General features: G+C 42.5%; 3 protein-coding genes and 1 non-coding gene across 5 annotated transcripts; 3 read left to right on the top strand and 1 right to left on the bottom strand.

The window, feature by feature from the left end:
• Nucleotides 1–265: 265 nt before the first annotated feature.
• On the top strand, nucleotides 266–3,219 carry marcksl1a (MARCKS-like 1a). Its single transcript, XM_070979910.1, has 2 exons — nucleotides 266–585; nucleotides 1,838–3,219. Exons 1-2 carry the CDS (start codon nucleotides 502–504, stop codon nucleotides 2,375–2,377), a joined length of 624 nt encoding a protein of 207 aa, XP_070836011.1. The 5' UTR covers nucleotides 266–501; the 3' UTR covers nucleotides 2,378–3,219.
• A 1,016-nt stretch (nucleotides 3,220–4,235) lies between these two features.
• On the top strand, nucleotides 4,236–4,317 carry trnas-gcu (transfer RNA serine (anticodon GCU)). Its single transcript has one exon. It is a non-coding gene; the product is annotated as a tRNA-Ser (tRNA).
• Nucleotides 4,318–5,396: 1,079 nt separating this feature from the next.
• On the bottom strand, nucleotides 5,397–8,655 carry gjb9a (gap junction protein beta 9a). Its single transcript, XM_070979083.1, has 3 exons — nucleotides 8,313–8,655; nucleotides 6,633–6,934; nucleotides 5,397–6,544 (listed from the first exon to the last, which is right to left on the bottom strand). Exons 1-3 carry the CDS (start codon nucleotides 8,481–8,483, stop codon nucleotides 6,202–6,204), a joined length of 816 nt encoding a protein of 271 aa, XP_070835184.1. The 5' UTR covers nucleotides 8,484–8,655; the 3' UTR covers nucleotides 5,397–6,201.
• A 3,677-nt stretch (nucleotides 8,656–12,332) lies between these two features.
• On the top strand, nucleotides 12,333–18,195 carry LOC139342146 (protein tyrosine phosphatase type IVA 2-like). Of its 2 annotated transcripts, XR_011603033.1 has the most exons (9): nucleotides 12,333–12,475; nucleotides 13,390–13,525; nucleotides 13,620–13,745; nucleotides 13,848–14,581; nucleotides 14,678–14,770; nucleotides 15,185–15,315; nucleotides 15,647–15,721; nucleotides 15,858–17,995; nucleotides 18,053–18,195. XR_011603033.1 is itself a non-coding variant. In XM_070979096.1 (8 exons), the coding sequence occupies exons 4-8, from the start codon at nucleotides 14,486–14,488 to the stop codon at nucleotides 15,967–15,969; spliced, it is 507 nt and encodes a 168-aa protein (XP_070835197.1). In that variant the 5' UTR covers nucleotides 12,333–12,475; nucleotides 13,390–13,525; nucleotides 13,620–13,745; nucleotides 13,848–14,485; the 3' UTR covers nucleotides 15,970–18,195. The 2 variants fall into 2 exon arrangements, 1 of the variants encoding a protein (XP_070835197.1); XM_070979096.1 differs by having other exon boundaries at nucleotides 15,858–18,195.
• The last annotated feature ends 2,240 nt before the right edge of the window (nucleotides 18,196–20,435 follow it).

The following is a 20,435-nucleotide window of genomic DNA, read 5'->3' as shown; positions in this document are numbered from 1 at the left end:
ACTTCTCTGTGATCAGATCTCACTTTCTTGCAACAAGTGCGGAGTTTAAGTTAAGTTTATGAGCAAAGTTTTAAATGGCCAAAATCCTCCAGTCACCTGAAACGGTGGAAAAGTCTTGCTGATCTTCCAAGTTGAGCAGCAGACTGTTGCAGTGACAGGGGGGTGAAGGAGGCCCGTCCCCCGGCTGCAGATTGGACGAAGCCCGCCTGTCACGCCCATGGGAGGAGACTCTGGTCGATTTTGAGGCGCGGTTGAAACACTCACAGTCTTATCACCGACATCCTTTAATTTGAGCTCAGCAGCCGTGGGGTCAGCACTCACAGAAGGGGGATCCTCTCGTATCCAGACCTACAAGGGAGAAGGAGATCCAGTCGGATTTTTTCACCTCTTTTGGGCAAGATCGCACCTATCCCAGAGCTGGATTTTTAAATCTCAAGAACTCCTCGAGGTTTTTCTTTTTCGATTTTATTTTTTGTTCCAATCACCTACAGGAGAAAAAAAATGGGTGCCCAGTTGTCCAAGGGTGGAGTAGCTGTTGAGGGGAAAGCCGCCGCCGACCCTGCTGCTGCCAAAGCCAACGGCCAGGTGAGTGAATCAGGCCTGACATGACCAGCATCAGCGGGGGGCCACATGGCACCCAACGCCCACTGGCAGCATGGGTGCCACGGCGGGGCTGCGGGCTGCGATGGGAGCCGAGCTGATGCTCTTTGCTGCTGAGAGCAGACCCAGCCGTCTGGTCACCACATGGCTGCACACTCAGTGAGTTTGAACCAAGCTAAAACAGGTTGTCTAAAATCCGGGGGACCTCCAGCAGAGCAGCCGTCGAGTGGCCATGCTCGTCCCCGCTCCGCGCGCACCAGACCTGCCTTTTGTTAATTCCGTCTGCTGCTCCCATGGGGGCAATTCAGCCGCACATTGAACGCCACAGTGGCAGATTCTGACCCAAACGTGTGCTCGGACCGTGTTTTCTGTCATGAGTTGGCTGTAGTCGGGGGCTAGAGTCGCCCTCACGTCGAACAAAAGATGCGAGGCAGACGGAGCGAAGGATGCAAATGCGCTCTGCTGGGGGCGCATGTTGCGGAGCTGCAAACAAGGCGCCGATTCAAACCCCCTGCCCTGCATTCATGCATGCGGTTATTCACATGTAGTTCTACCAGGTTACAGAAGTTTGTAGCTCTAAAATGTTGTGATTGTGAAGAGTTAAATGGGGGTTTGACTCAGATAAGAACAAGAGCTCTTAGCGCGGTGCCAGTTCATGTATGCTGATGAACTTGTCGTTGGAGTTGACCGACTTGTAGACTTGAACAAAAACCTTCTCTCTTCTCATTATCGGCTCTGTAGATGAATTGAATGTAAACTGTCTTTGTTGTGCTGGCTGGAGTCTGGCCACGCTGAGCTCATGCAGGGAGCTGTGGTGGATGTGAGCTGCAGCTCCTGGATGAGCGCAGAAAGCAGGTTTCACGGGGATTCCTTTGTTCCCCAGCTCACTGGCTGTGTTGACGTTTAGATGCAGCTCTACTGCCCCCATGTGTCTGCTCAAAGTCATGCAAACAGCTGTTTGCATGACTTTTAGTTCCCCCTCACCCCCACCACCACCACCCAACCACTGTCAGGGCAAGCAGCTTTCCTCAAGTATAACATGGATTAACTATTGGAGTAAATGGGCTAATGCTAATCTGTCATATGCCAGATCTCTTTAGATTTATTTGGAGTATTAGTACACATTTCATCTACAGTTTATCCATCTGTATATTTGAGTGATGTTGCCACTCAGCGAGTTCATTTTGACCCAGTTTGATTATTTTAATCCATGGCTAATGAGTCTTCTTCTCTGCAGGAGAACGGCCATGTCAAGACCAACGGCGATGTGTCAGCTAAGCCCGACGGGGAAGTGGCTGCTGCAGATGGGAATGGAACAGCCGAACCAGCCAAGGAGGGCGAAGCCGGTGCCGGGGACGCCATTGAGCCTGCTCCTGCAGCCGAGGGCGAGGCTGTCAAAGCGGAGGGCGAGGCCGCCAAGGATGGCAAAAAGAAGAAGAAGTTCTCCTTGAAGAACTCCTTCAAGTTCAAGGGCATCTCGCTGAAAAAGAGCAAGAAGGGCAGCGAGGAGGGCAAAGAGGAGGCCACCTCCCCCACGACCGAGGACAAACCAGAGGAGAATGGCCACGCGGCCAAGGAAACCAAAGAGGAGACGCCGGCCGCCGAGGCCAAAGAGGGCGAGGCCGCCGCCGCCGATGCTGATGCTGCACCTGCACCTGAGGGAGAGACCAAGGCAGCAGAGGAGGCCCCACCCACAGAGGCTGCCCCCGCCGCGGAGGCCGCCCCCGCCGAGGACACGACACCTGCAGCCTCCGAGGGCGAGGCCAAGGCAGAGTGACTGCACCCCGCCACGGCACCTGAACTGATTTTCCAAGATTAAAGTATATAAATATATATATGAGAGACTCGTGCCACGTTCTTAAAGTTATAAACAAAACTACAAAAGAAGACAAAGGATATATCACGTTTGCTGATTCAACCACCAGTTCACTGCCTTTTTATTAGTTCTACGACAGACGGAATCTCACCGGGCCCTCTCATGATGAAAGCGTCGGCTTGTGTCGCCCCCTCATGGTACACACAGAGACTGGCGCGTGGCGAAGGTAATGGATTGGATGTGGAGCGAATCAGGAATACTGACTTATTTTCCCAATTCATGGAGAAGCATCCTTTTTAACAGCGTGGCAGCCCTATAACATTTTTCTTTCTCATCTTTTTTTGGGATCTAAAAGTTGTCACCGTTGCGGAGCGGGGCAGACCATCTCCTCTCGAAATGACTGTTATATGGACACATAAACCTTTCAAATGATCTTATTGATTTTTAGAATTCTACATTCCTATGTTTTACCCCCAAATTTCAAGTATTTTGTCATGTATAGAAAAGTGAAAATCGAGGAGGGGAGGTGGAAAAAGAGCTATGTCTTTGTTCGTGCATTTTGATTCTTTTTCTGGCTAAAACCACATTCAAGCTTCTTGAGTATTGCAGTGTTCACATTTCAGAGTCTATGATGCAGGGGTTGGGATTGTGTACAAAATGTGAGCTTTTTATCTGCAAACTGTCTCTGTAAATATGTTTTGGCCAATATTTTTGGTTCTCTTTTATTTTGCTATCGTTTGAAGATGTTAATGGTTTTATTGTAACTTTTAATAAGGGTAAATAAATGTTCGATCCCCTCTGTCTGTGTTCAGCCTTGTGATTCACACCTCAACACACACTGATCAAGTCAGTGAGTTTTCATCAGGAGGCTGGTGTCAGTTATTATGTCATGCATACATAAGAACAATCACATGCGTAGTACAAGCAATTCATGAAAAGACAACTTGGATGACAAGTAAAGAAATCAAGACATAACCACAAACATTTACATCATTAAGTGAGTGGGAGCCAGCTAGAAAACCTATGTTCCTTGTGGAATCTGGACAGGACAAAAAAAATGGGTGTAATGTTAATTTATGGTGAGCATAAAGTATAGAGGATGTGTGGACTTCAGTCATATTTCATTCATCCTTGTCCTGCTTGTAATACCATGAAAAGGTCAAATCTGCACCAATAGAAAGTACAGATATTTGCGTATAGTCATATTTAATCTTTAATTTAACTATAACCATATTTTAAAATCTTTTTTTCACAACATTAGGGCCACACCATATTGCTTTTCACTACATATGACTTGAATATATGTCAAATAAACCTTTGAATCCTTAAAATCAGTTTGGGGGCACAGTTGGACACATGTCTCACAAGGTTAAATGGTACATAGGATTTCTTAGATAAGTTTAAGAATGGCAGCATGTTTGACACCAGATGCTGGAGTAAGACCCACTAAGCACTGAAACTCCAGATTAGAAGTTAAAAATGCCGTGTTTGGTGGTCTCTGGCTCCCTGTGGTGGACAGACATACGTACCGTAGGCTGATATAAATCTGCACCCTTTTGTTCCGCTGATAGGAAACATGTCAGCACATATTTGAGTGTTTGGTGAATCGCCAGGGCGTTGTGTCTGTTCGAAGACTCATACTGCGTTGTAACGACGTTTCACAAGGAGTCGAAATGGGTTAAGTTCAACACGTTTAAGCGCAATAACTTAAGACACATTAAGACCAATAAACGTGTGTGCAAATGTGAAACGAACCAATGGCCCGACGTTTCCGTACAGTCACAGAAGTTTTTTCGACGCTGCCGTCGATTTTTCTCCGGACGAGGTGGCCGAGTGGTTAAGGCGATGGACTGCTAATCCATTGTGCTCTGCACGCGTGGGTTCGAATCCCATCCTCGTCGGGTCGAATGTTTTCTATTTACGCCAATTGCTCCATACCGGTATGTAAATATAGACTGCATCAAACAGTGTAGATTAGAATTCGGTTACATCTGTATGATAACCTCTAGTAAGCTCTTTATATAAATATTCAAAAGCTGCCAGCGGCTGATGGGTGGAGAAAATAAATTTGAACGGTTTTCAAGAAGCGCTTGAAGGCAGCACTGTCGGTTCTTGTCCGTATGGTTGGGGTACTTGCGCCGTTCATACGACCACTCAATACACGTCGTCTATAAGTGTTTTTTATTTTTATTTTACTTTGATAACGGCTCGTTATATAGACAGAAAGAATTTGGTTTATCTGACTTTGAAAATGCTGCTATCTAGTGGTAAGAGACAGTAATGAAACTATTTTCTGTCGAATTTTGAACGCGAGCACCTCCAGCAGACAATTACTAAGCCTCATGTGTATGTAAAATATGCAGTGTAAAATATAAAATTAATATCCCTTCAGCTGTTTTAGAATCAGGGTCCTGCTATTGTTCATGCTAGTTCACTGTTTCTGTTAATGTCATTACTAACACCTGTTTCCCATGGATCATGGATTCTCCTGGATTGTGGATCATGGTTGTGCCTACCACCATAGCCCTACTTGACACCCACTGCTATGGTTAATTATCATCATTTCTATTATATATACTATTATATATTCATACATACATATACTATCATACACATGCCAGATCCTAGCATATACAATATTATTAATGATATTTCTATGATTATTATTATTATTATTATTATTATTATTATTATTATTATTATTATTATTATTATTATTATTGCTGTGCATATTGCTCCATTTCTCTGTCTCCCTCTCTTCCTCTTTCTCTCCTCTCCGCTTGTTTCTGCTGGATTTTCTGAAGCCTTCATCTTCTCTTGTGAGGTTGTCACTGATATTAAGTGCATCACCAGACTGTGTATACAAACCTTGACTTTCTGAATAGAATAGAGCCTTCTGCAATGAAACACAATGGAGACACTGAGCTTGATCAGCAGTTTTACTTTACAGCTAATCAAATGTTGGACTTAAAGGGTCAAAAATAACAAGTCTTAATAGAAACTATTGGACCACATGATGACATTCCAGTCGACTCATAGTTAAAACAGAGTAGTCTGCTCTGTGTCTGGGGATTAAACGCAGCCTGTACAGTAAGACTACAGCTTCAGGTTCACTCTCCCTTCTCACACTACACGATGAAAATGAAATAACAGTGAATCTCAGTGTAATTTTTGAATTCTGAGACTGTAGCCCCCTTGAGAGGATAGGCCAATGAATCAGCTGGCTGTCAGAAAAAATCAGATATGAGCCTCTCTGAACCAATCAGTGGTTAAAAGTTAACCTTGATCGGTTAATCCAATTCTGAAGTGTCATTTTGGTCCTTTTAGTGGAAGAAACATGAACACACAGAGCACTGGATGTCGTTTTCTCAGTCACACAAACAATAAAGCTACTTACAGTGTTGAAGATACAGTCATTTACATTATTTACATCAAGGTGATACATTAAATCAAAATTACACATTATGCTATAAAAAGCCAGCTCCTGGATGTTTCTCTTTGTATAGTCAGCCATAATGTGACCACATCTGTGGCACAAGGTCAGAAATATCACGTGCAGACATAGTAATACTATGGTAGTCCTCTTCTTTAACAGTGTCCTGCAACATACAGCTGGTCAGTGTTGAAGATACTTCCAAAGGAGCGTCATGAAGGTTTCATGTTCATGTGGGGGACAGGATATGTCCTTTTATCAGTCTTTCGGTTAAATAACTTTATCCGGTAACTTGCACTCCTCTTGTTTCCACCCATTAGAAACAAAACCAAGTTTTAGTGACCTCTGAGTCCTACAAGGTTGTAGTTGCACTCGTAGCTTTGATCTTCTCCCTCCTGTTTAAACTCATCTGGCTGTCTGCCAGCGTTGGATCAGTCTTGCGATACTGGGACCTGGGTAGGGCCATGTTGGTGAGCTCATGCTGCTCAGCAAACAGGAGCCTCTCGTTTTCGTGGCGGATCCTTAACAATTTGGAGATGCGCTTGCCGATGAGATAAACCATCTCACAGATACACATGAAGATGCACAACGCACTGGATACAACCATGAACAGCATGAAGATCTTCTTCTCTGTCGGACGACTGATGAAGCAGTCAACGGTGTTGGGACATGGGTCCAGTGAACACTTGGATAACCTAAAAGAAAAGACAGAGTTTGTTAAAGGCACCCAATAGATGATCACCTTTTCATTTCTCATGTTTTCTGTAGTCATATGAGCATTACTTGGGCAGGTCATATCCATGGTATATCCGGTACAGAATGTAAAGAAATGATGTGTCAAATCCAGCTTTTAACACCAAACTCAGCAGATAGGTCCACCAGAGCCCCCCTCTCTTCTTGCCAGGATTGGCATACAGGTGAGAGCCTTGGTGCAGCACCACATATTTTGCATCCTTTCCTTCGCGATATTTAACATGAGCCATCACCATCAGAGACGGGCAGGTGACAAAAATCAGCTGCAGCGCCCACAGACGGATGTGGGAGATGGGGAAGATGTGGTCATAGCAGATGTTGGTACAGCCAGGCTGGGAACAAAGTAAAAGAAATTTAGAGAAAACATACTGCAATGGCTTTTTCTGTAATGACTGTGGCGTCTCAGATGGGTAAAATGAGTGATAGCATAGGCTGTTGTATTTGCACCAGAGATAATATCAAGGAACCGAAGAGTTTCGAAGAGGCAATACTTTATTTCATACCGCAGCTGATGCAACTGTCATGAAATGATAAATACAAAACAATACCACTAGTGCTGCCAGGAGGATGTGATGAACGTTATAATGCCTCTATGCTGGTGAAAAGCTACAATGCATTGAAACTTGGAGTCCTTGGTAGGGGCAAGACATAATAATAGATATAAATCTTAAAAAAACAAACAAAAAACATGAACATTTCAACAGCAGAACTTTTTTTCCCTGCAAGACGTACAGACAAAATAAAGTTAGCAGAGTGATGCTTACCGTGTGTTCTACATGCTGAAACATTTGCTTGTGAGCCTAATAGAGTTACTCAACAAATAGACAGAGATGATTTATTTGTCAAATAAGTAGCAAATGTGTTAAAGTCCGAAAAAATCAGTCCATTTCTTTAGTAAGGCTGCCTGCACTGAATGCTGAGCTCGTACAGGGCTCCTCCAGAAATTTGGCGTTGCACAAGCTGGGGACCCACAAGAGACACATTAAAATAGGCAAGGACAAAACTGAGTTGAAACAGTCAGGACAGTCTTTAAAAGTACTAGTCAGGGTGCTTTCATGCCTAACCTTTTCGGTTCAGTTCAAACGAGCCATGGTGCATTTTCCCTGTCATTATTGGGCTGATGTGAAATCTGTCAGTCAAACCCTGGTTTGGACCAAACAGCTGGACTGAGACCCTTGAGAGGAGATGGTCTTGGTCTGATTCCAAATGAACTCTGGAAGGGTTTGTTTGTGGGGGGAATGCGATCTGACCTCAATCCAATCCAACTGCTCAGCCTACTCTGCAAGTTGGAGCCAGGTGTGCTTTGCACAGTGGGGTGCAGACGAGCAAATGCAACAGTTGCTAGCAGCTAGTTGGAGAGTGTACTGAGGTCGGACTTGGAATAGTACAACGTAGTACGCTGTGTTTGGTCAGTGAGCCGCCTTCAGGAACTTCTATTTCCAATCTTGCGCCCACCTCAGACACATCTGACCAGCGAGTGAAGTTAACATTCTCACGGTGCTTGTAATGCTGCACTTTTGCTCACTTGGATTTTTCTCTGTGTGAAAAGAAACCAACTTCACCAACTCATCAAGTGACTGAGCAAGCAAACTATAGATGTAAAAACTCCTTTAGGCTGGCTTAATGTTAATGTGGTACTTCCTCGTAGGAAAGTGATTTCTCCATGCAAAGTGTGAGCACAGACAAACCAGTGCGCTTCCTCCGTCTTACCTGTCGAGTATTGCACACAAAATCTTTGCTCTCGTCACCCCAAACCCTCTGCGCTGCCACCACAAACACCAGGACACGGAACACAAACACCATGGACAGCCAGATCCTCCCGAATGCGGTGGAGTATTTATTGACTCCACTCAGCAGACTCTCCAGTCCCGACCAGTTCATCCCTACTGCTGCACTGGCCTGGCTGAAAGAAACAAGTGCACCCTCTGAAGGAGAGGAAGAAAGAAAAGAGGGTTATGTTGCCACGTCCTGAAGATAAAAACAGATCATAGCTGAATTATTTGTGAGATTTTGTAAGATATTGCTTCGAGCTGGCTTTGCTCTCAATGACAATAATCAAGTTGAATCTATCAGCCACATCTCGCCCAAGCCAACAGATGCAAGTAACTGCACCCGAAACCGGTGTGCCTGATGTACAGCTTGCATGGGCTTGTGTGAAATTGTTTGTGAAGTGCTGATTTGCCTGGAGAGGTAGGTAGAAACATTGTTTCATGTTATGTCTGAAGGTGTTTCTTGGCTGAGTCCACTGAGTTGAAAAAGCCTGCTGACTTTTTTAAAGCTTCATAAATTGTTATTCAGGATTATTAACATTATCAGGCCCCTCACTAATGCAAGTCCACGCTTCAGTAACCATGACAAGATGTAAACAGGCCAGAGAAGACAGAATCATGGTACACTCAGGGAGGAAAATAAATGTCTGTCAGCTGTCTGCAGAGGCTGATGGATGAATCTACATGAACAATCTGTTTGCTGAAATAATTTTTAAACTGACAGATGAACAAGTAACCCCTCAATTTAAAGGAATGGTTTAATGCTTAAGAACCTACCCTTATCCCTTTTTTGACAACAATTCAAGAAAAATATACAGCTGCAGCTAGCAGCCAGTTATCTTAGCTTAGCACAAAGACTAGAGACAAAGGGAAACAGCTAGCCTGGCTCTGTTCAAAGAAAACAAATATGTCTACCAGCACCTCTAAAGCGCTACTTTCCATTTGGTTTGTTTGATCGGTACAAAAAAAATGAAAGTGTAAAAACAAGAAGTTGCTGTTGCCAGACTATTTCTTGGCTGAGATCACTGATTTACTAAAGTCTCCACTGATTGCCTCGCAACTACTCCTGACCAAGAGGCAGAAGCACATTATCTCCCTGCCGACATTTTTACAAATGTCATGCAAAAACTTATGTTGCTAGTGCAAATTAGTCAATTCCACACATAATTACCAGGCAGAAAACATTCACTTGCTAACAGTGTGCTGTATGACCAGCAGGTAGGCCACTGTGAAGCTGGCTATTACGTTGGTGACGTCATTTTGCGTTGCATACAGGGGTTGTACTCTTTTGATTCTGTCCACACAGCTGCTGTGTGTGTGTGTGTGTGTGTGTGTGTGTGTGTGTGTGTGTGTGTGTGTGTGTGTGTGTGTGTGTGGACAATAAGCATCACTGCTCTTTTTGTCGCTGTGTGTTTGTCTGCTGAGCTGAAGGGACGCAGTGGAAATGCAAGCATGTGTGCGACAGTAATGAGGTTCATGAATGAAGCAGCCTTGTCTCATTAGTCCAGTATAAATATATCTTCTCTTATAGCTAGTGTGCGGTGTCAGAGTTTATGTTACTTAGATACTGGGATGTGTGTTTAACAAAGATATCTTTGTCCTTGCAAATATAATCTAATCAGTGCACAAATCTTCTATTGTGCACTGGTGGTTTCCATAGGTACACGGGGCTAGCATTGATAGAAACACTGTCTTCTTTTTCTGCATACTAGTAAAACAATAACTGTAAACTCTAGTTCAGTCGAGTGAGGGTTTTTCATATAAATGGAAAAATGCCTCTTTGAACTAGATTTTGTTGGTTGTTTCTCTCGCAATGATCATACTCGAAACCATAAACTGCCCTGTTTTCTTTTCATGATTCATCACATTACTGGTCATGAAGATAAATAACATCCATATGGGAACAGCGTCCTTACGCCTGTATGGTTTCTGGAGCAGTGCAGGATCACGCACTGTTTAGGAAATAGTAAAATATTTAGATTTCAGTAAATAGGAGTGGCTCAGACTTTTCAGTTTTAACTCTTTAAACTCTGGATTAATCAATGCGTAGTTTCTGGCCGTCATGTAAGATAAATAAGATACAGCTGACATTTAGCTGCCTGGACTTGCCTCGATTATGATCAGACTGTTTTGGTTTCTACATTGAAATGTGTGTGGTTGACCTCAGGCACTGACTGTTGTGCAAAATATGCTAATGATGAGTTGACAGAGCTATTGTTTACATGAAAGGATGTTTTGGCAAATAAAACTGTCGATGTTCATATACAGTAATCTTGGTACTGATTGCTCAATATCCTGCCACACTCAAAGTTTGTGTTTTAGTCATAGGAATAGGAAAAGGTTCCTTCCATTGTGTCTTTCCTTTTAGTGGGAAGGATGGTGTTTTTTTCCTTTTGTTGGCATGAAAAACAACTTGTATCTTCCTTTGTTTTAGGGTAAATAAGGAAAAATACATTACTGTACCTAAGCCTGTGTTAAATTCAAACACTGCTGGCTACAATCTCTTCTTTACCGTACTGACTTGAACTTTGTGATACACTTAAGTTAATAATAATCAAACAAAAGCAACCTTACCTAGTGTTGAAACCCGGCTCAAACACCCAAACCCAATATGTCCACACCAGCAGGAGAAGCTTAAGGTACAAGAGTAAAGTTAAATACAGTGAAAGAAAAACCAGTTTCAACTCTTCAGCTCCTTTTTCTCTCTGTGTCTTTCCTTGCTCTCTCGCCCTTCCCTCAGAAATCCTGCCAAACCAGATTCAGCAGCAGCTACGTCATCGCACACACAGACTTTACATGCCCTGTCTTGTCAGTTTGACGCAGGGAGACTCCACTCCCCACAAGCCACGTAACCTTACACCTCATAAATAGGTAAAAAACCCAGCACATATGAGGAGCAGGGAGAAAGAACATCCATCCTTGCCAGCCAAAATGCCTGTGGTGTGTGTGTGTGTGTGTGTGTGTGTGTGTGTGTGTGTGTGTGTGTGTGTGTGTGTGTGTGTGTGTGTGTGTGTGGAGAAGGAGTAAGGAAGAAAGAGAGGGAGGGAGATGCCACACCCTCTGTGTTGTTACACAGGGAGCAATGCAAATGTGGTTTTACACTGAGTGGTGCGTTCAAATGCTAGACAGAGCAGCATAATTAAATACATTCAGTTTCCGTTATTTTCAACAGCTTATTTGAAATTGAGTGGTACTTTATGGCTGCATAAAATAAAACAAATGTGTTATAGAGGCAAGATCATGCAAAGGGACATAATGAAAGAGTGAAATCTGAAAGTGTTCATAAGCTGCATGAGAGTGAAAATAAATGAGGAAAAAATGATTTGAAAAATGATTTATGACAAATGTTTTTAATTTGTAAGGATGTTTGATCAAATCTAGTGGAAAGTGTAACCTTAGAACAATGGGTACAGTTGAACAGGTTTAAACCTTGCTAGAAAATGTTGTGATGCCAGCAGAGTAAAGGTTAGAGTTCACACAAGAGGCTTTAATGGCAGACGCATTAGCAGTGTTGCCTCCCTCGTGATGAACCACACACCACCAGGGAGGCAAATATAGAAAGGCAAGGCTGCAAACCTCCTAAGCTGACAGAAAACACATTTTACAACCTGCAAACAGCCGAACATCTGACCACAGTTAGATTACAATATGTCTGCTTGCAGCCTTATTCAGTGATACAGGCAGAATTTTCAGGTCTAGTAGGACAAAACAGATAAAAATGTGATTTAGATAGATAAATGAATAAACCTGATTTCGAACATTAAATACATTAAATAGTACTTCTGTGAAACAAAGCAGTGTAATATGATATTCGGTTGCCCCGGGGCGCTCGGGCAATTTTTAAACCGGCATTATAGTCAAGCTAGCAGGAGACAGACTGGAAACACCGGAAGTGTATGAGGTCTGTCTACAAATTAAAACGGTCCCGCTTTTTCAAAACCGTGCAGCGCACCCTTTCTGTATCTGTTTTATTATTGAAAGCCTGCGACCGGAAATTGTGATGTTTGTTGTAGCTAATTCGACATTTCTGTTCAACATGTCTTCGTCGCAGACTCTTCTCTGCAATTAGGAGCGTCTCGATTTGTCGCGAAACTACTGCGTTTTGTAAGTAGCTATGTCAGTCGTGTGTGTTTGACGTCGATGTAGCAACTGTTACTATTGTGTCGCTCATGATGTCTGTGTTAACGAGGCCACTGTGGTCGCTGTCATCTGGCTGTTATTGAAAACCGGCGAATGCTGTAGCCTGGAAGCGTTAGCTTGCTGTTTATTCTGGGTACATGGTTGTTGACCTGTTTTTATGTGACCTGGCTGGCGGCGGAGCCTCTAATGACAGATGGCGTTGTTGAATAGTCTAGTAATATTACGTAGTTTCTAAATCATGTGCTGACATTTTGTCTTAAACTAGGTTGTAAGTGGTTTTGTAACGTGTTAGTTGCAGTGATGTGTGCTCCTTTAAAAACAGCTACCAGTAACGTTAAGCTAGCTGGCTTTTGTTAATAAGGTAACATCCATGGTGAGTTCACGTTAGAACATCGCCCGAGCTAACATTAACATTCTCTGAACACAGTTAGCTAATATACTGCTGCACAAGCAGGGAATGATAAGCTAGCCAGATATCGAGCTCTTAACAATATGTACGTTGTAACGTTACTGAACAGTTTATAAATTGTTGTTTACTGGCAGGTGTAAAATTAACTAACGTTAGATCTCTGAGCCGTAACACAGTTTATCTTTAGCTGAGCACCGTTAGCTTTGTTACGTTCCGTTATTTTCTAATGGAGTCGCCGAACTCCAACGTTAAGTAAAACCACCTCGTGTATTTTATGTTGTTCTGTTTTGCAGAGATACAAGCTGCCTGGTTTGAGTTAACCACTATATATACGGGATATCAACACATGAGCTAATGACCACGCTTTTCTCATTTTCTCGCAAACACGTAGCCTTAAATGCAGGAAGCTAGCTACTAAATTCAGATAAGGTGAGCTGAGCAGTATTAACATGTTTTTCTTTATGGGCAGGTTAGCAACAAGCTAGCGGGCCGTTGTCAGCCAGGACCCAGAAAAGCAGCATCATCATCAATGGTGTGTCTACATCCCGGAGCCGTCACATTTTCCTGTGTCCGCTCAATGAACAATCTCCTCGGCTCTCATCACAGTGAGTGTGTGACCGCTGCAGCATTGCTCCACTCTCATACCGTGCAGATGAGTAGCTATCAGGCTTGTAATTCATCACTCCATCCCTCTCTTAGGCTGCACATGTATGGCGTTTGCGAGGCTTGGAGGGGAGTTTTGCCAAGCCCAGCACCTGCTGCTTATTGTGGACAAGTGAACAGGAGACACCAGCTAGGCACAAACACTGCCATTCACACACACAGGTGTGTAGTCGAAAGGCTGGTGGTGTCAGTGGTGAGACAAATTGATTTGATTTCAGTCCATGACCACATATTTGTTAAAAAATATTGTCCCTGTCCTCATAGGTCCTTACTGCCGCCCTGTTCAACCCATATGAAGACAAGCCAATCTTCAGCCTGTCAGCTGTCCTGGGGAGTAGAGGAGGAGTTTCCTCACAGCTCTCGTCCTCTCATACTTTTCCTTTCTTCTTCTGCTCTGATTCACACAGGGCTTCTCTGAATGGGCTAATAGATTTGAAAGAAAGAAGGGACAGATCTTTATCTGTCTCCAGTTTTTTTTTTCTTTTGGACTTTGGGTGTCTTCTCTCCGGTCTTTTTGATCACACTGTTAGATTTTCATTTTGAGTTTTTAACCAAGCCAATTTAGTCTTTTTGTTCATTGCCAAGAAAAGTTTAGATTTTTTTCCCCCTTAATTTTTTCCTCCAATTAATTTATTGTGTCATTTTTGTTTTTAATTCAGACTAGGAATTGTCACCAAAGGAATGTTATATTTACTTTCTTTTCCCATAAATCACATGGATGCATAATTTAGTGGCATTCATTCTAAAGTGTTTTTTAAATTTTTGGTTCTTAAGTTTTTGTTTTAATTGAAAGATTTTTTTTTTAAACAATCAGAAAACGTCCACTTTAGTTCCTTTGAAGACTCAGAAGCACAGTACTTTCCTCATCTTTTCTTCTTCTTCAAACCTTTGTGGGTGTAAAAATGAACCGACCAGCTCCAGTAGAAATCTCTTATGACTGCCTGAGATTCCTCATTACGCACAACCCCACCAATGCACAACTGGGCAGGTTTATAGAGGTAGAACACGTTTTAATAACTCATTTATATCTTTCATTCATTTTCTTTCTATAGGAAGTAACAGTAACATGTTAATAAGTGTGTTTTGATGTGTAGGATCTGAAGGCGTATGGAGTAAACACCCTGGTGAGAGTGTGTGCTGCAACGTATGACAAGACGCCAGTTGAACAAGAGGGCATACAAGTCCTGGTATGTAACATAGATGTACATCAGATTAAGCCCACTCATTTACTTACAGACAGAGAAGTCTGAAAACATGTAAATTCCAAATCCAGCTATGTTATGTACAATAATAAAATGGACCTAATCTCCAAAGAAACCTCAGGCCAGTAGGCACAGCAGGCCATCAGCTGATCTTGAAAGGTTATTGGTGCTGGACTTTGTTGGCACAGCAACTGCACAATGACTGAAACACTGTAGACACGTCTGGAGCATTCCGGATCCAAGAAAAGATTTAAAACTCTTTATGTGATACAGAAACACCCTGAAGGTGGAGTCTGGACATCCAGACAGTCTAGACCTACAGTGATCATGAAAACAAAAATGATCACATTGGCTGCAACACATCAGTGAGATCGAATAACGACTCAATCTCTCTTCCAGGATTGGCCATTTGATGATGGTTCTGCCCCCCCAGAGCAGGTGGTTGATGATTGGCTGAACCTGTTACAGACAAAGTTTAGAGAGGAGCCTGGGAGCTGTGTGGCTGTGCACTGTGTTGCGGGACTCGGAAGGTAAGTATGCACTAGTCACAGGATTTAACATCTCTTTATCACTTTTGAATTGCTAGCTAGGCCATAAATTCATATCCTCCAAAGTCTTGTGTTGTTTCAGGTTTTTTTTGGTGCTGATACACACAGAATGTTGTTTAGACCAGGCTTGTATTGTCAGTTGTGGCACTGCACAGTATTAAGACCACTGCCATGCTGCTTTGATTTATAGCTACAGGGATCCAAAGTAAATGATGGCATAAACTGAGTTGAAGTCTGTCCTTCATACAGGTCCATAAGACTGTTTGCCGGTCAGATGGCTGTACATGTGAATCTGTTGCTTGTTTCTCCTCAGAGCTCCTGTGTTGGTGGCCCTGGCTCTGATTGAGTGTGGGATGGAATATGAAGATGCTGTGCACTTCATAAGACTGTGAGTACAAAACAGTGATCCTGCTGTTGTCCATTTTACATGATTGTCCAAACACTTGTACTCAGAATCATTCTTGTCTCTCTTTTTATCAATATTTTTTCCTGTTTTGAGCACAGTATCTTTTTCATGTTGTCAGGAAGCGTCGTGGAGCGTTCAACTCCAAGCAGCTACTTTACCTGGAAAACTACAAAGCTAAACTGTGTCTGCGCTCCAAAGATGCCAACGGACAGAGCTGCTGTATACAGTAGGAATCCACAACCCCATACATCTTCACCGCAGCTTCACAGGAGACTTTCGTTCTTCGACGTTCATGGAAAGTTGCCTTGTTTGGGTAAACGTATTTGGTAACACTCAAGCCTGTTAAAATTACTCAGAGCACTTCATGTGTTCCCAGATATTCAAGGACCTCACATGGAGGTTTTGAAAATCTGTAACCTCACCTTAATTTGTAGTAAAAAATAGTTCTCCCATTGAAAGGAAACCCCACAGATAAACACAATTAATTTCAACTGTCAGCAAAATCACTGTGAAATCAAAAGTCATTCATTCCAAATGTCTCCCTCTCTATTCACTGTTACAAGCGCAGCTACGGTAAATGCTGTCGATGTTAAAGGATGTTACAACTTTGACATCGGGATCAGACATTACAGAACCCTCTGTGTCAGTAGGCGATCATGTTTGACAGTTGATCGGTTATTCCTGTGACAGTAAACTGCTCTGCAGCTTGGTATTTGTTCTACACCACAATACTACGAATGCTGAATAAATAGTTGGCAGTATGTGCTTTCAGAGGCTTGCTGGTTTATTGCGCATCAATCCACACAGGGGTTCAGACTGATAAACTTTTTCAAATCTTTTCTTCCCGACCAAATCAACGTCAGAATGTGGCACAGATGATAAAGCAAGTTAGAAAACGTACAATATTTAAGAGATTTGCTTAAAGAAGAGTAAAATTTTAAAAAGAATTAAAAAAAAGTGCTCTCTGTTTGATGCACATGTGATGTATGCTATATTAAACAACACTATGATCTACCTACCTATTGTATGTGTCAAGTCAGAGTCATAGGGGCACAGTGTGCTTCTCTAGAACAAACTTGTGTTGGCTGTAAATGTTTGACACTGTCCTTCATGATGCCACAAAGTCAAGATGGCCAACGTTAAAAGGTTCAGTTGGTGAATGTACTCATAAATGAACACTTTAAGGTTTGGGTAGATTGTCCTGTTAGCTGTCAGGTGTAAAGAACACAAATCTAATCATCAGTATGTCCCCAGTAATTCATTGGCCCCAGTAGCTTAAGTGTATGATGGAAACAGTATGTGATATTGGTCTTCCCGCTAACAGTTTAGCATAGATTATATATTGGGTGGTAATTGTATGATAGCAATTCAGAATGTATTGTTGAATGATAGTAGGCTCCATGCAAACACATGAGCACCTACTCTGTAGGATGGTAAAGAAGCAGCAAGAAGTCAAGAAAGTAGTACAAATGTAGATTTTGGTGCCCCGGCTAAATTTACTAACAGGACAATCTCCTGAACACTTTCTGTATTCCTATTACAACCCCCATGGAATGGGACTGTAGAGCCAACATGTCTGCCACTGAAACCTTAGTGGCCATAGCTCTTGTCTATCTTCAGCTCTGTACTTACTCATAGACTGTATAAAAGAAGTGGACATAGCCACCATGACATCACACATTGGTACATGGACTGCCGTTCTGTAGCCTCGAGGTTTAGTGCTGGCATGCTTGTTCAGCAAGGGGCATCCAATTTACGTTAACTATAACTGGTTTGCTAATTGAGGCCGAACAGCGGACTACTTTGATTATAATTTGGTGCAACCTAACAGCAAACAGTTTCACACAACCAAAACATGGACAACAAATGACAAGTTTGCGCCTCTTTAATTGTACAGCGTCATGGATTCACATTGCTACGCCTGGCTGGCAGGTTGCCCAGGTCACAAATTGTCAATCATAAGGTAGCCACGCCCTACATAATCTCAGTGTTATTGTGTGTTTCTCTGTAAATGAGACTAACATTACAAAATACAAAAAAATCTGGAAGTAAACTCAATAGGAAACTGTCAAGAAACTGAAGTTGGGTCATTTCCTCCAAGAATTCTATATAATCTTTTGGCAACCAGTGGAGTCGCCCCCTGCAGGCCTTAAGAGAGAATGCAGGTTTAAGGCACTTGCGTATTACTTCACTTTTCAGACCCAGAGGCTTTCGTCCACTTCTTGTATACTGTCTATGCACTTCTCTAGCTGTCTGGTCAGCTGCTGTGTTCGTAAGATGCTGTTGGTCTTTGTGATGTTATTTTTTCTATAGGTTTTCTTTTCTTTCCTTGTACCTTTTATCCCTTTGTACTTGTTATTTATTGATTGACTGCACAGTGTTTCTTTGTGAAATGTGTGTCTGCTTGAAAAAAATCTATCAGTCCTCTTAGAAAATTAAAGTGTTTAGTACTATAACTGTCGCGTGTTGCGGAAAGTATTGTGGAGCCCATCCTCATTCTTTTAATGTGTCTGTCTTTGTGGTGAGTTGAGAGAATGTGGAGGTGCCACACTTAACATTTAATATAAAAGCCTGTTTGCATAAAGTTGATCAAATTCTGAAAATAATTTCAGATTATGACCCACCTGGTGGCAGCTCGTGTAGGATTGATCAGTCAGACTGCATACTGTCTCGGATCAGACGTTGAGAACAATGAGTTTGGATATGAATATTTGTTAATTAAACTTAACAAGCTGCCAGGCTGCTTCAACAGCAGGTCCAGGTCACAGTGGGTGGACTGCATGTAGTGCTGTAGCTGTAACATGGCAGCTGACCAACGTGAGGCTCGGCCTGACCTGACCTGACTTCAGTGAATCCTATGTGTGTGCGTGTGTGTGAGTGAGAGAGACAGTGAGGATTGCCTCTGGCTGTAGTGATGCTGGGTGAGTTTGACTGTCAGGGTGGAGTGATGGCATCGCACAGAGCCAGTGGATGATTCAAGCATGATTGGTTTTATTGACTGACCCGACAGCGCACATGCACATGAACCAACCTTGAACAAAAGAACTGCAGTGGATGAACACGGTAAATGCCCTGAATTGACTTTGAGACTCAATTCCTATAAATGTATCTGAGAGACTGATGTGTTGACAATGTTGCTTTTCATCACTGCCTTCGCACATGTTCATGTCCACACAAAGAGACCACTGACACATTATACACATCGCATTACATCCTGGAACAGCTTTTCAAGACAATGTGAAATCAGTGAACTGAGAAGAAATACAATTTTTTAGGTGGACTTCATAGTCAGAGGAAAGTGCGATATTTTATATCTCTCACTGATTCAAATTTGTTTCTGTTTGCAGAGAAATGTTTTGTACAGCTACAATTAAAGCATGTAAAATTATAGAATGATAAACAGGCTAAATAACAGAAACACCTCTCAGTAAGAGTTCAACAGTACCACAAACTACATCCTTCAAATGACTTCAAATGAATTAAACCGACCACGTGACTGCACTGATATGCAGACATGAAAATGAAATTCATTCCTCCTGAGCGATCAGTGCAGAGTTCAAATGTTTCCATGTTTTGCCTCTGTGTTGTTTGCCCCAGTGGACAGTAGATGGCAGTAATGTCCTGCCAGATAGAGTGGACGTTATAATGAAGTCATTTGCAGTCAGGTTGAAATGGAAAAAGAACAGTCTTTCAATCTGTAAAATGTTTTTCAGAAGTGTTCAACAGTGAATCCATTTCTGTTTGCAAGGTTGAACATGACGACAGTAACTCAGAGTGGCAGACAAATCCTGAACTGTCAGCAAACTGACCTCCAATGCACTGTATTATTATGGTTTATACCATGTGACTTTAAAATGATCAGTCAGAACACACACACGGGCCTGCAGCGTCCTTGGCAGCAGAGGACAGCTCTGTGATAATCTGCTCAATATATGACAGCTGAACATCTCTAAGCTCGCTGTAAGCTACACGACCGTGTGTGTGTGTGTGTGTGTGTGTGTGTGTGTGTGTGTGTGTGTGTGTGTGTGTGTGTGTGTGTGTGTGTGTGTGTGTGTGTGTGTGTGTGTGTGTGTGTGTGTGTGTGTGTGTGTCCAACAGAATCAAATTCACTGCTTTTTTTCTTAACAAAGAATTTTAATAAAACATCTGTAATGACAGATGGAGAGATGTAGAGAAAGAAAACAAAAATAATGGTTAGAAATGCATTGAGAGTGGTGTCACCAAAATATGTGAATTAAACACACATCCTGTCACTGCATGTAGTATGCATGGATGAAAATATAGAAAACTTTAAATACCACGACATATAATAACCTTACACTAGAGTCACCTTTAATTACGACAGGCGCAGTGAAATAAGGATGATCAGTATATGAAAACTGCTAGAGTCACATGCTGTAAGTACAAACACTGAAGTTTGCTGCAACACTGGAGGAAAAGGATGCCGCTGCTCACACAACCGAGGGAGGGCGCTCTAACTCAGCATGAATTAACATTTGCGGAAAATAGTAGATTATTATATTAGTGATTGTTCCACCACCTTTTTCTGCTACACAGTATAGTGAACATGGAAGCTATTTATCGTGAGGAGGAGGAGGAGGAGGAGGAGGCAGATGGGAGGGATGAGCGGGACGGTGACCCAGTTCACCCTGCAGACCAAACCGGAGGACCGCCTGCTGATGAGCAAAATATAATA

Source organism: Chaetodon trifascialis, chromosome 14 (assembly GCF_039877785.1).
Source record: "Chaetodon trifascialis isolate fChaTrf1 chromosome 14, fChaTrf1.hap1, whole genome shotgun sequence".
NCBI classification, from domain to species: Eukaryota; Metazoa; Chordata; class Actinopteri; order Chaetodontiformes; family Chaetodontidae; genus Chaetodon; species Chaetodon trifascialis.
The sequence above is the reverse complement of the archived record's forward strand: the minus strand, read 5'-3'. Positions and strand labels throughout refer to the sequence as shown.

Bases quoted from the DNA above. Each gene is read 5' to 3' on its own strand.
- LOC139342146 (XM_070979096.1), top strand. From the start codon at position 14,486: ATGAACCGACCAGCTCCAGTAGAAATCTCTTATGACTGCCTGAGATTC. The intron at 14,771-15,184 runs GTATGTAACATA...TCTCTCTTCCAG, and splicing joins AAGAGGGCATACAAGTCCTG to GATTGGCCATTTGATGATGG. The intron at 15,316-15,646 runs GTAAGTATGCAC...GTTTCTCCTCAG, and splicing joins TGTGTTGCGGGACTCGGAAG to AGCTCCTGTGTTGGTGGCCC.
- gjb9a (XM_070979083.1), bottom strand. From the start codon at position 8,483: ATGAACTGGTCGGGACTGGAGAGTCTGCTGAGTGGAGTCAATAAATAC. The intron at 6,935-8,312 runs GTAAGACGGAGG...CTTTGTTCCCAG, and splicing joins TTGTGTGCAATACTCGACAG to CCTGGCTGTACCAACATCTG. The intron at 6,545-6,632 runs GTAATGCTCATA...CTTTTCTTTTAG, and splicing joins CATGGATATGACCTGCCCAA to GTTATCCAAGTGTTCACTGG.
- marcksl1a (XM_070979910.1), top strand. From the start codon at position 502: ATGGGTGCCCAGTTGTCCAAGGGTGGAGTAGCTGTTGAGGGGAAAGCC. The intron at 586-1,837 runs GTGAGTGAATCA...TCTTCTCTGCAG, and splicing joins CTGCCAAAGCCAACGGCCAG to GAGAACGGCCATGTCAAGAC.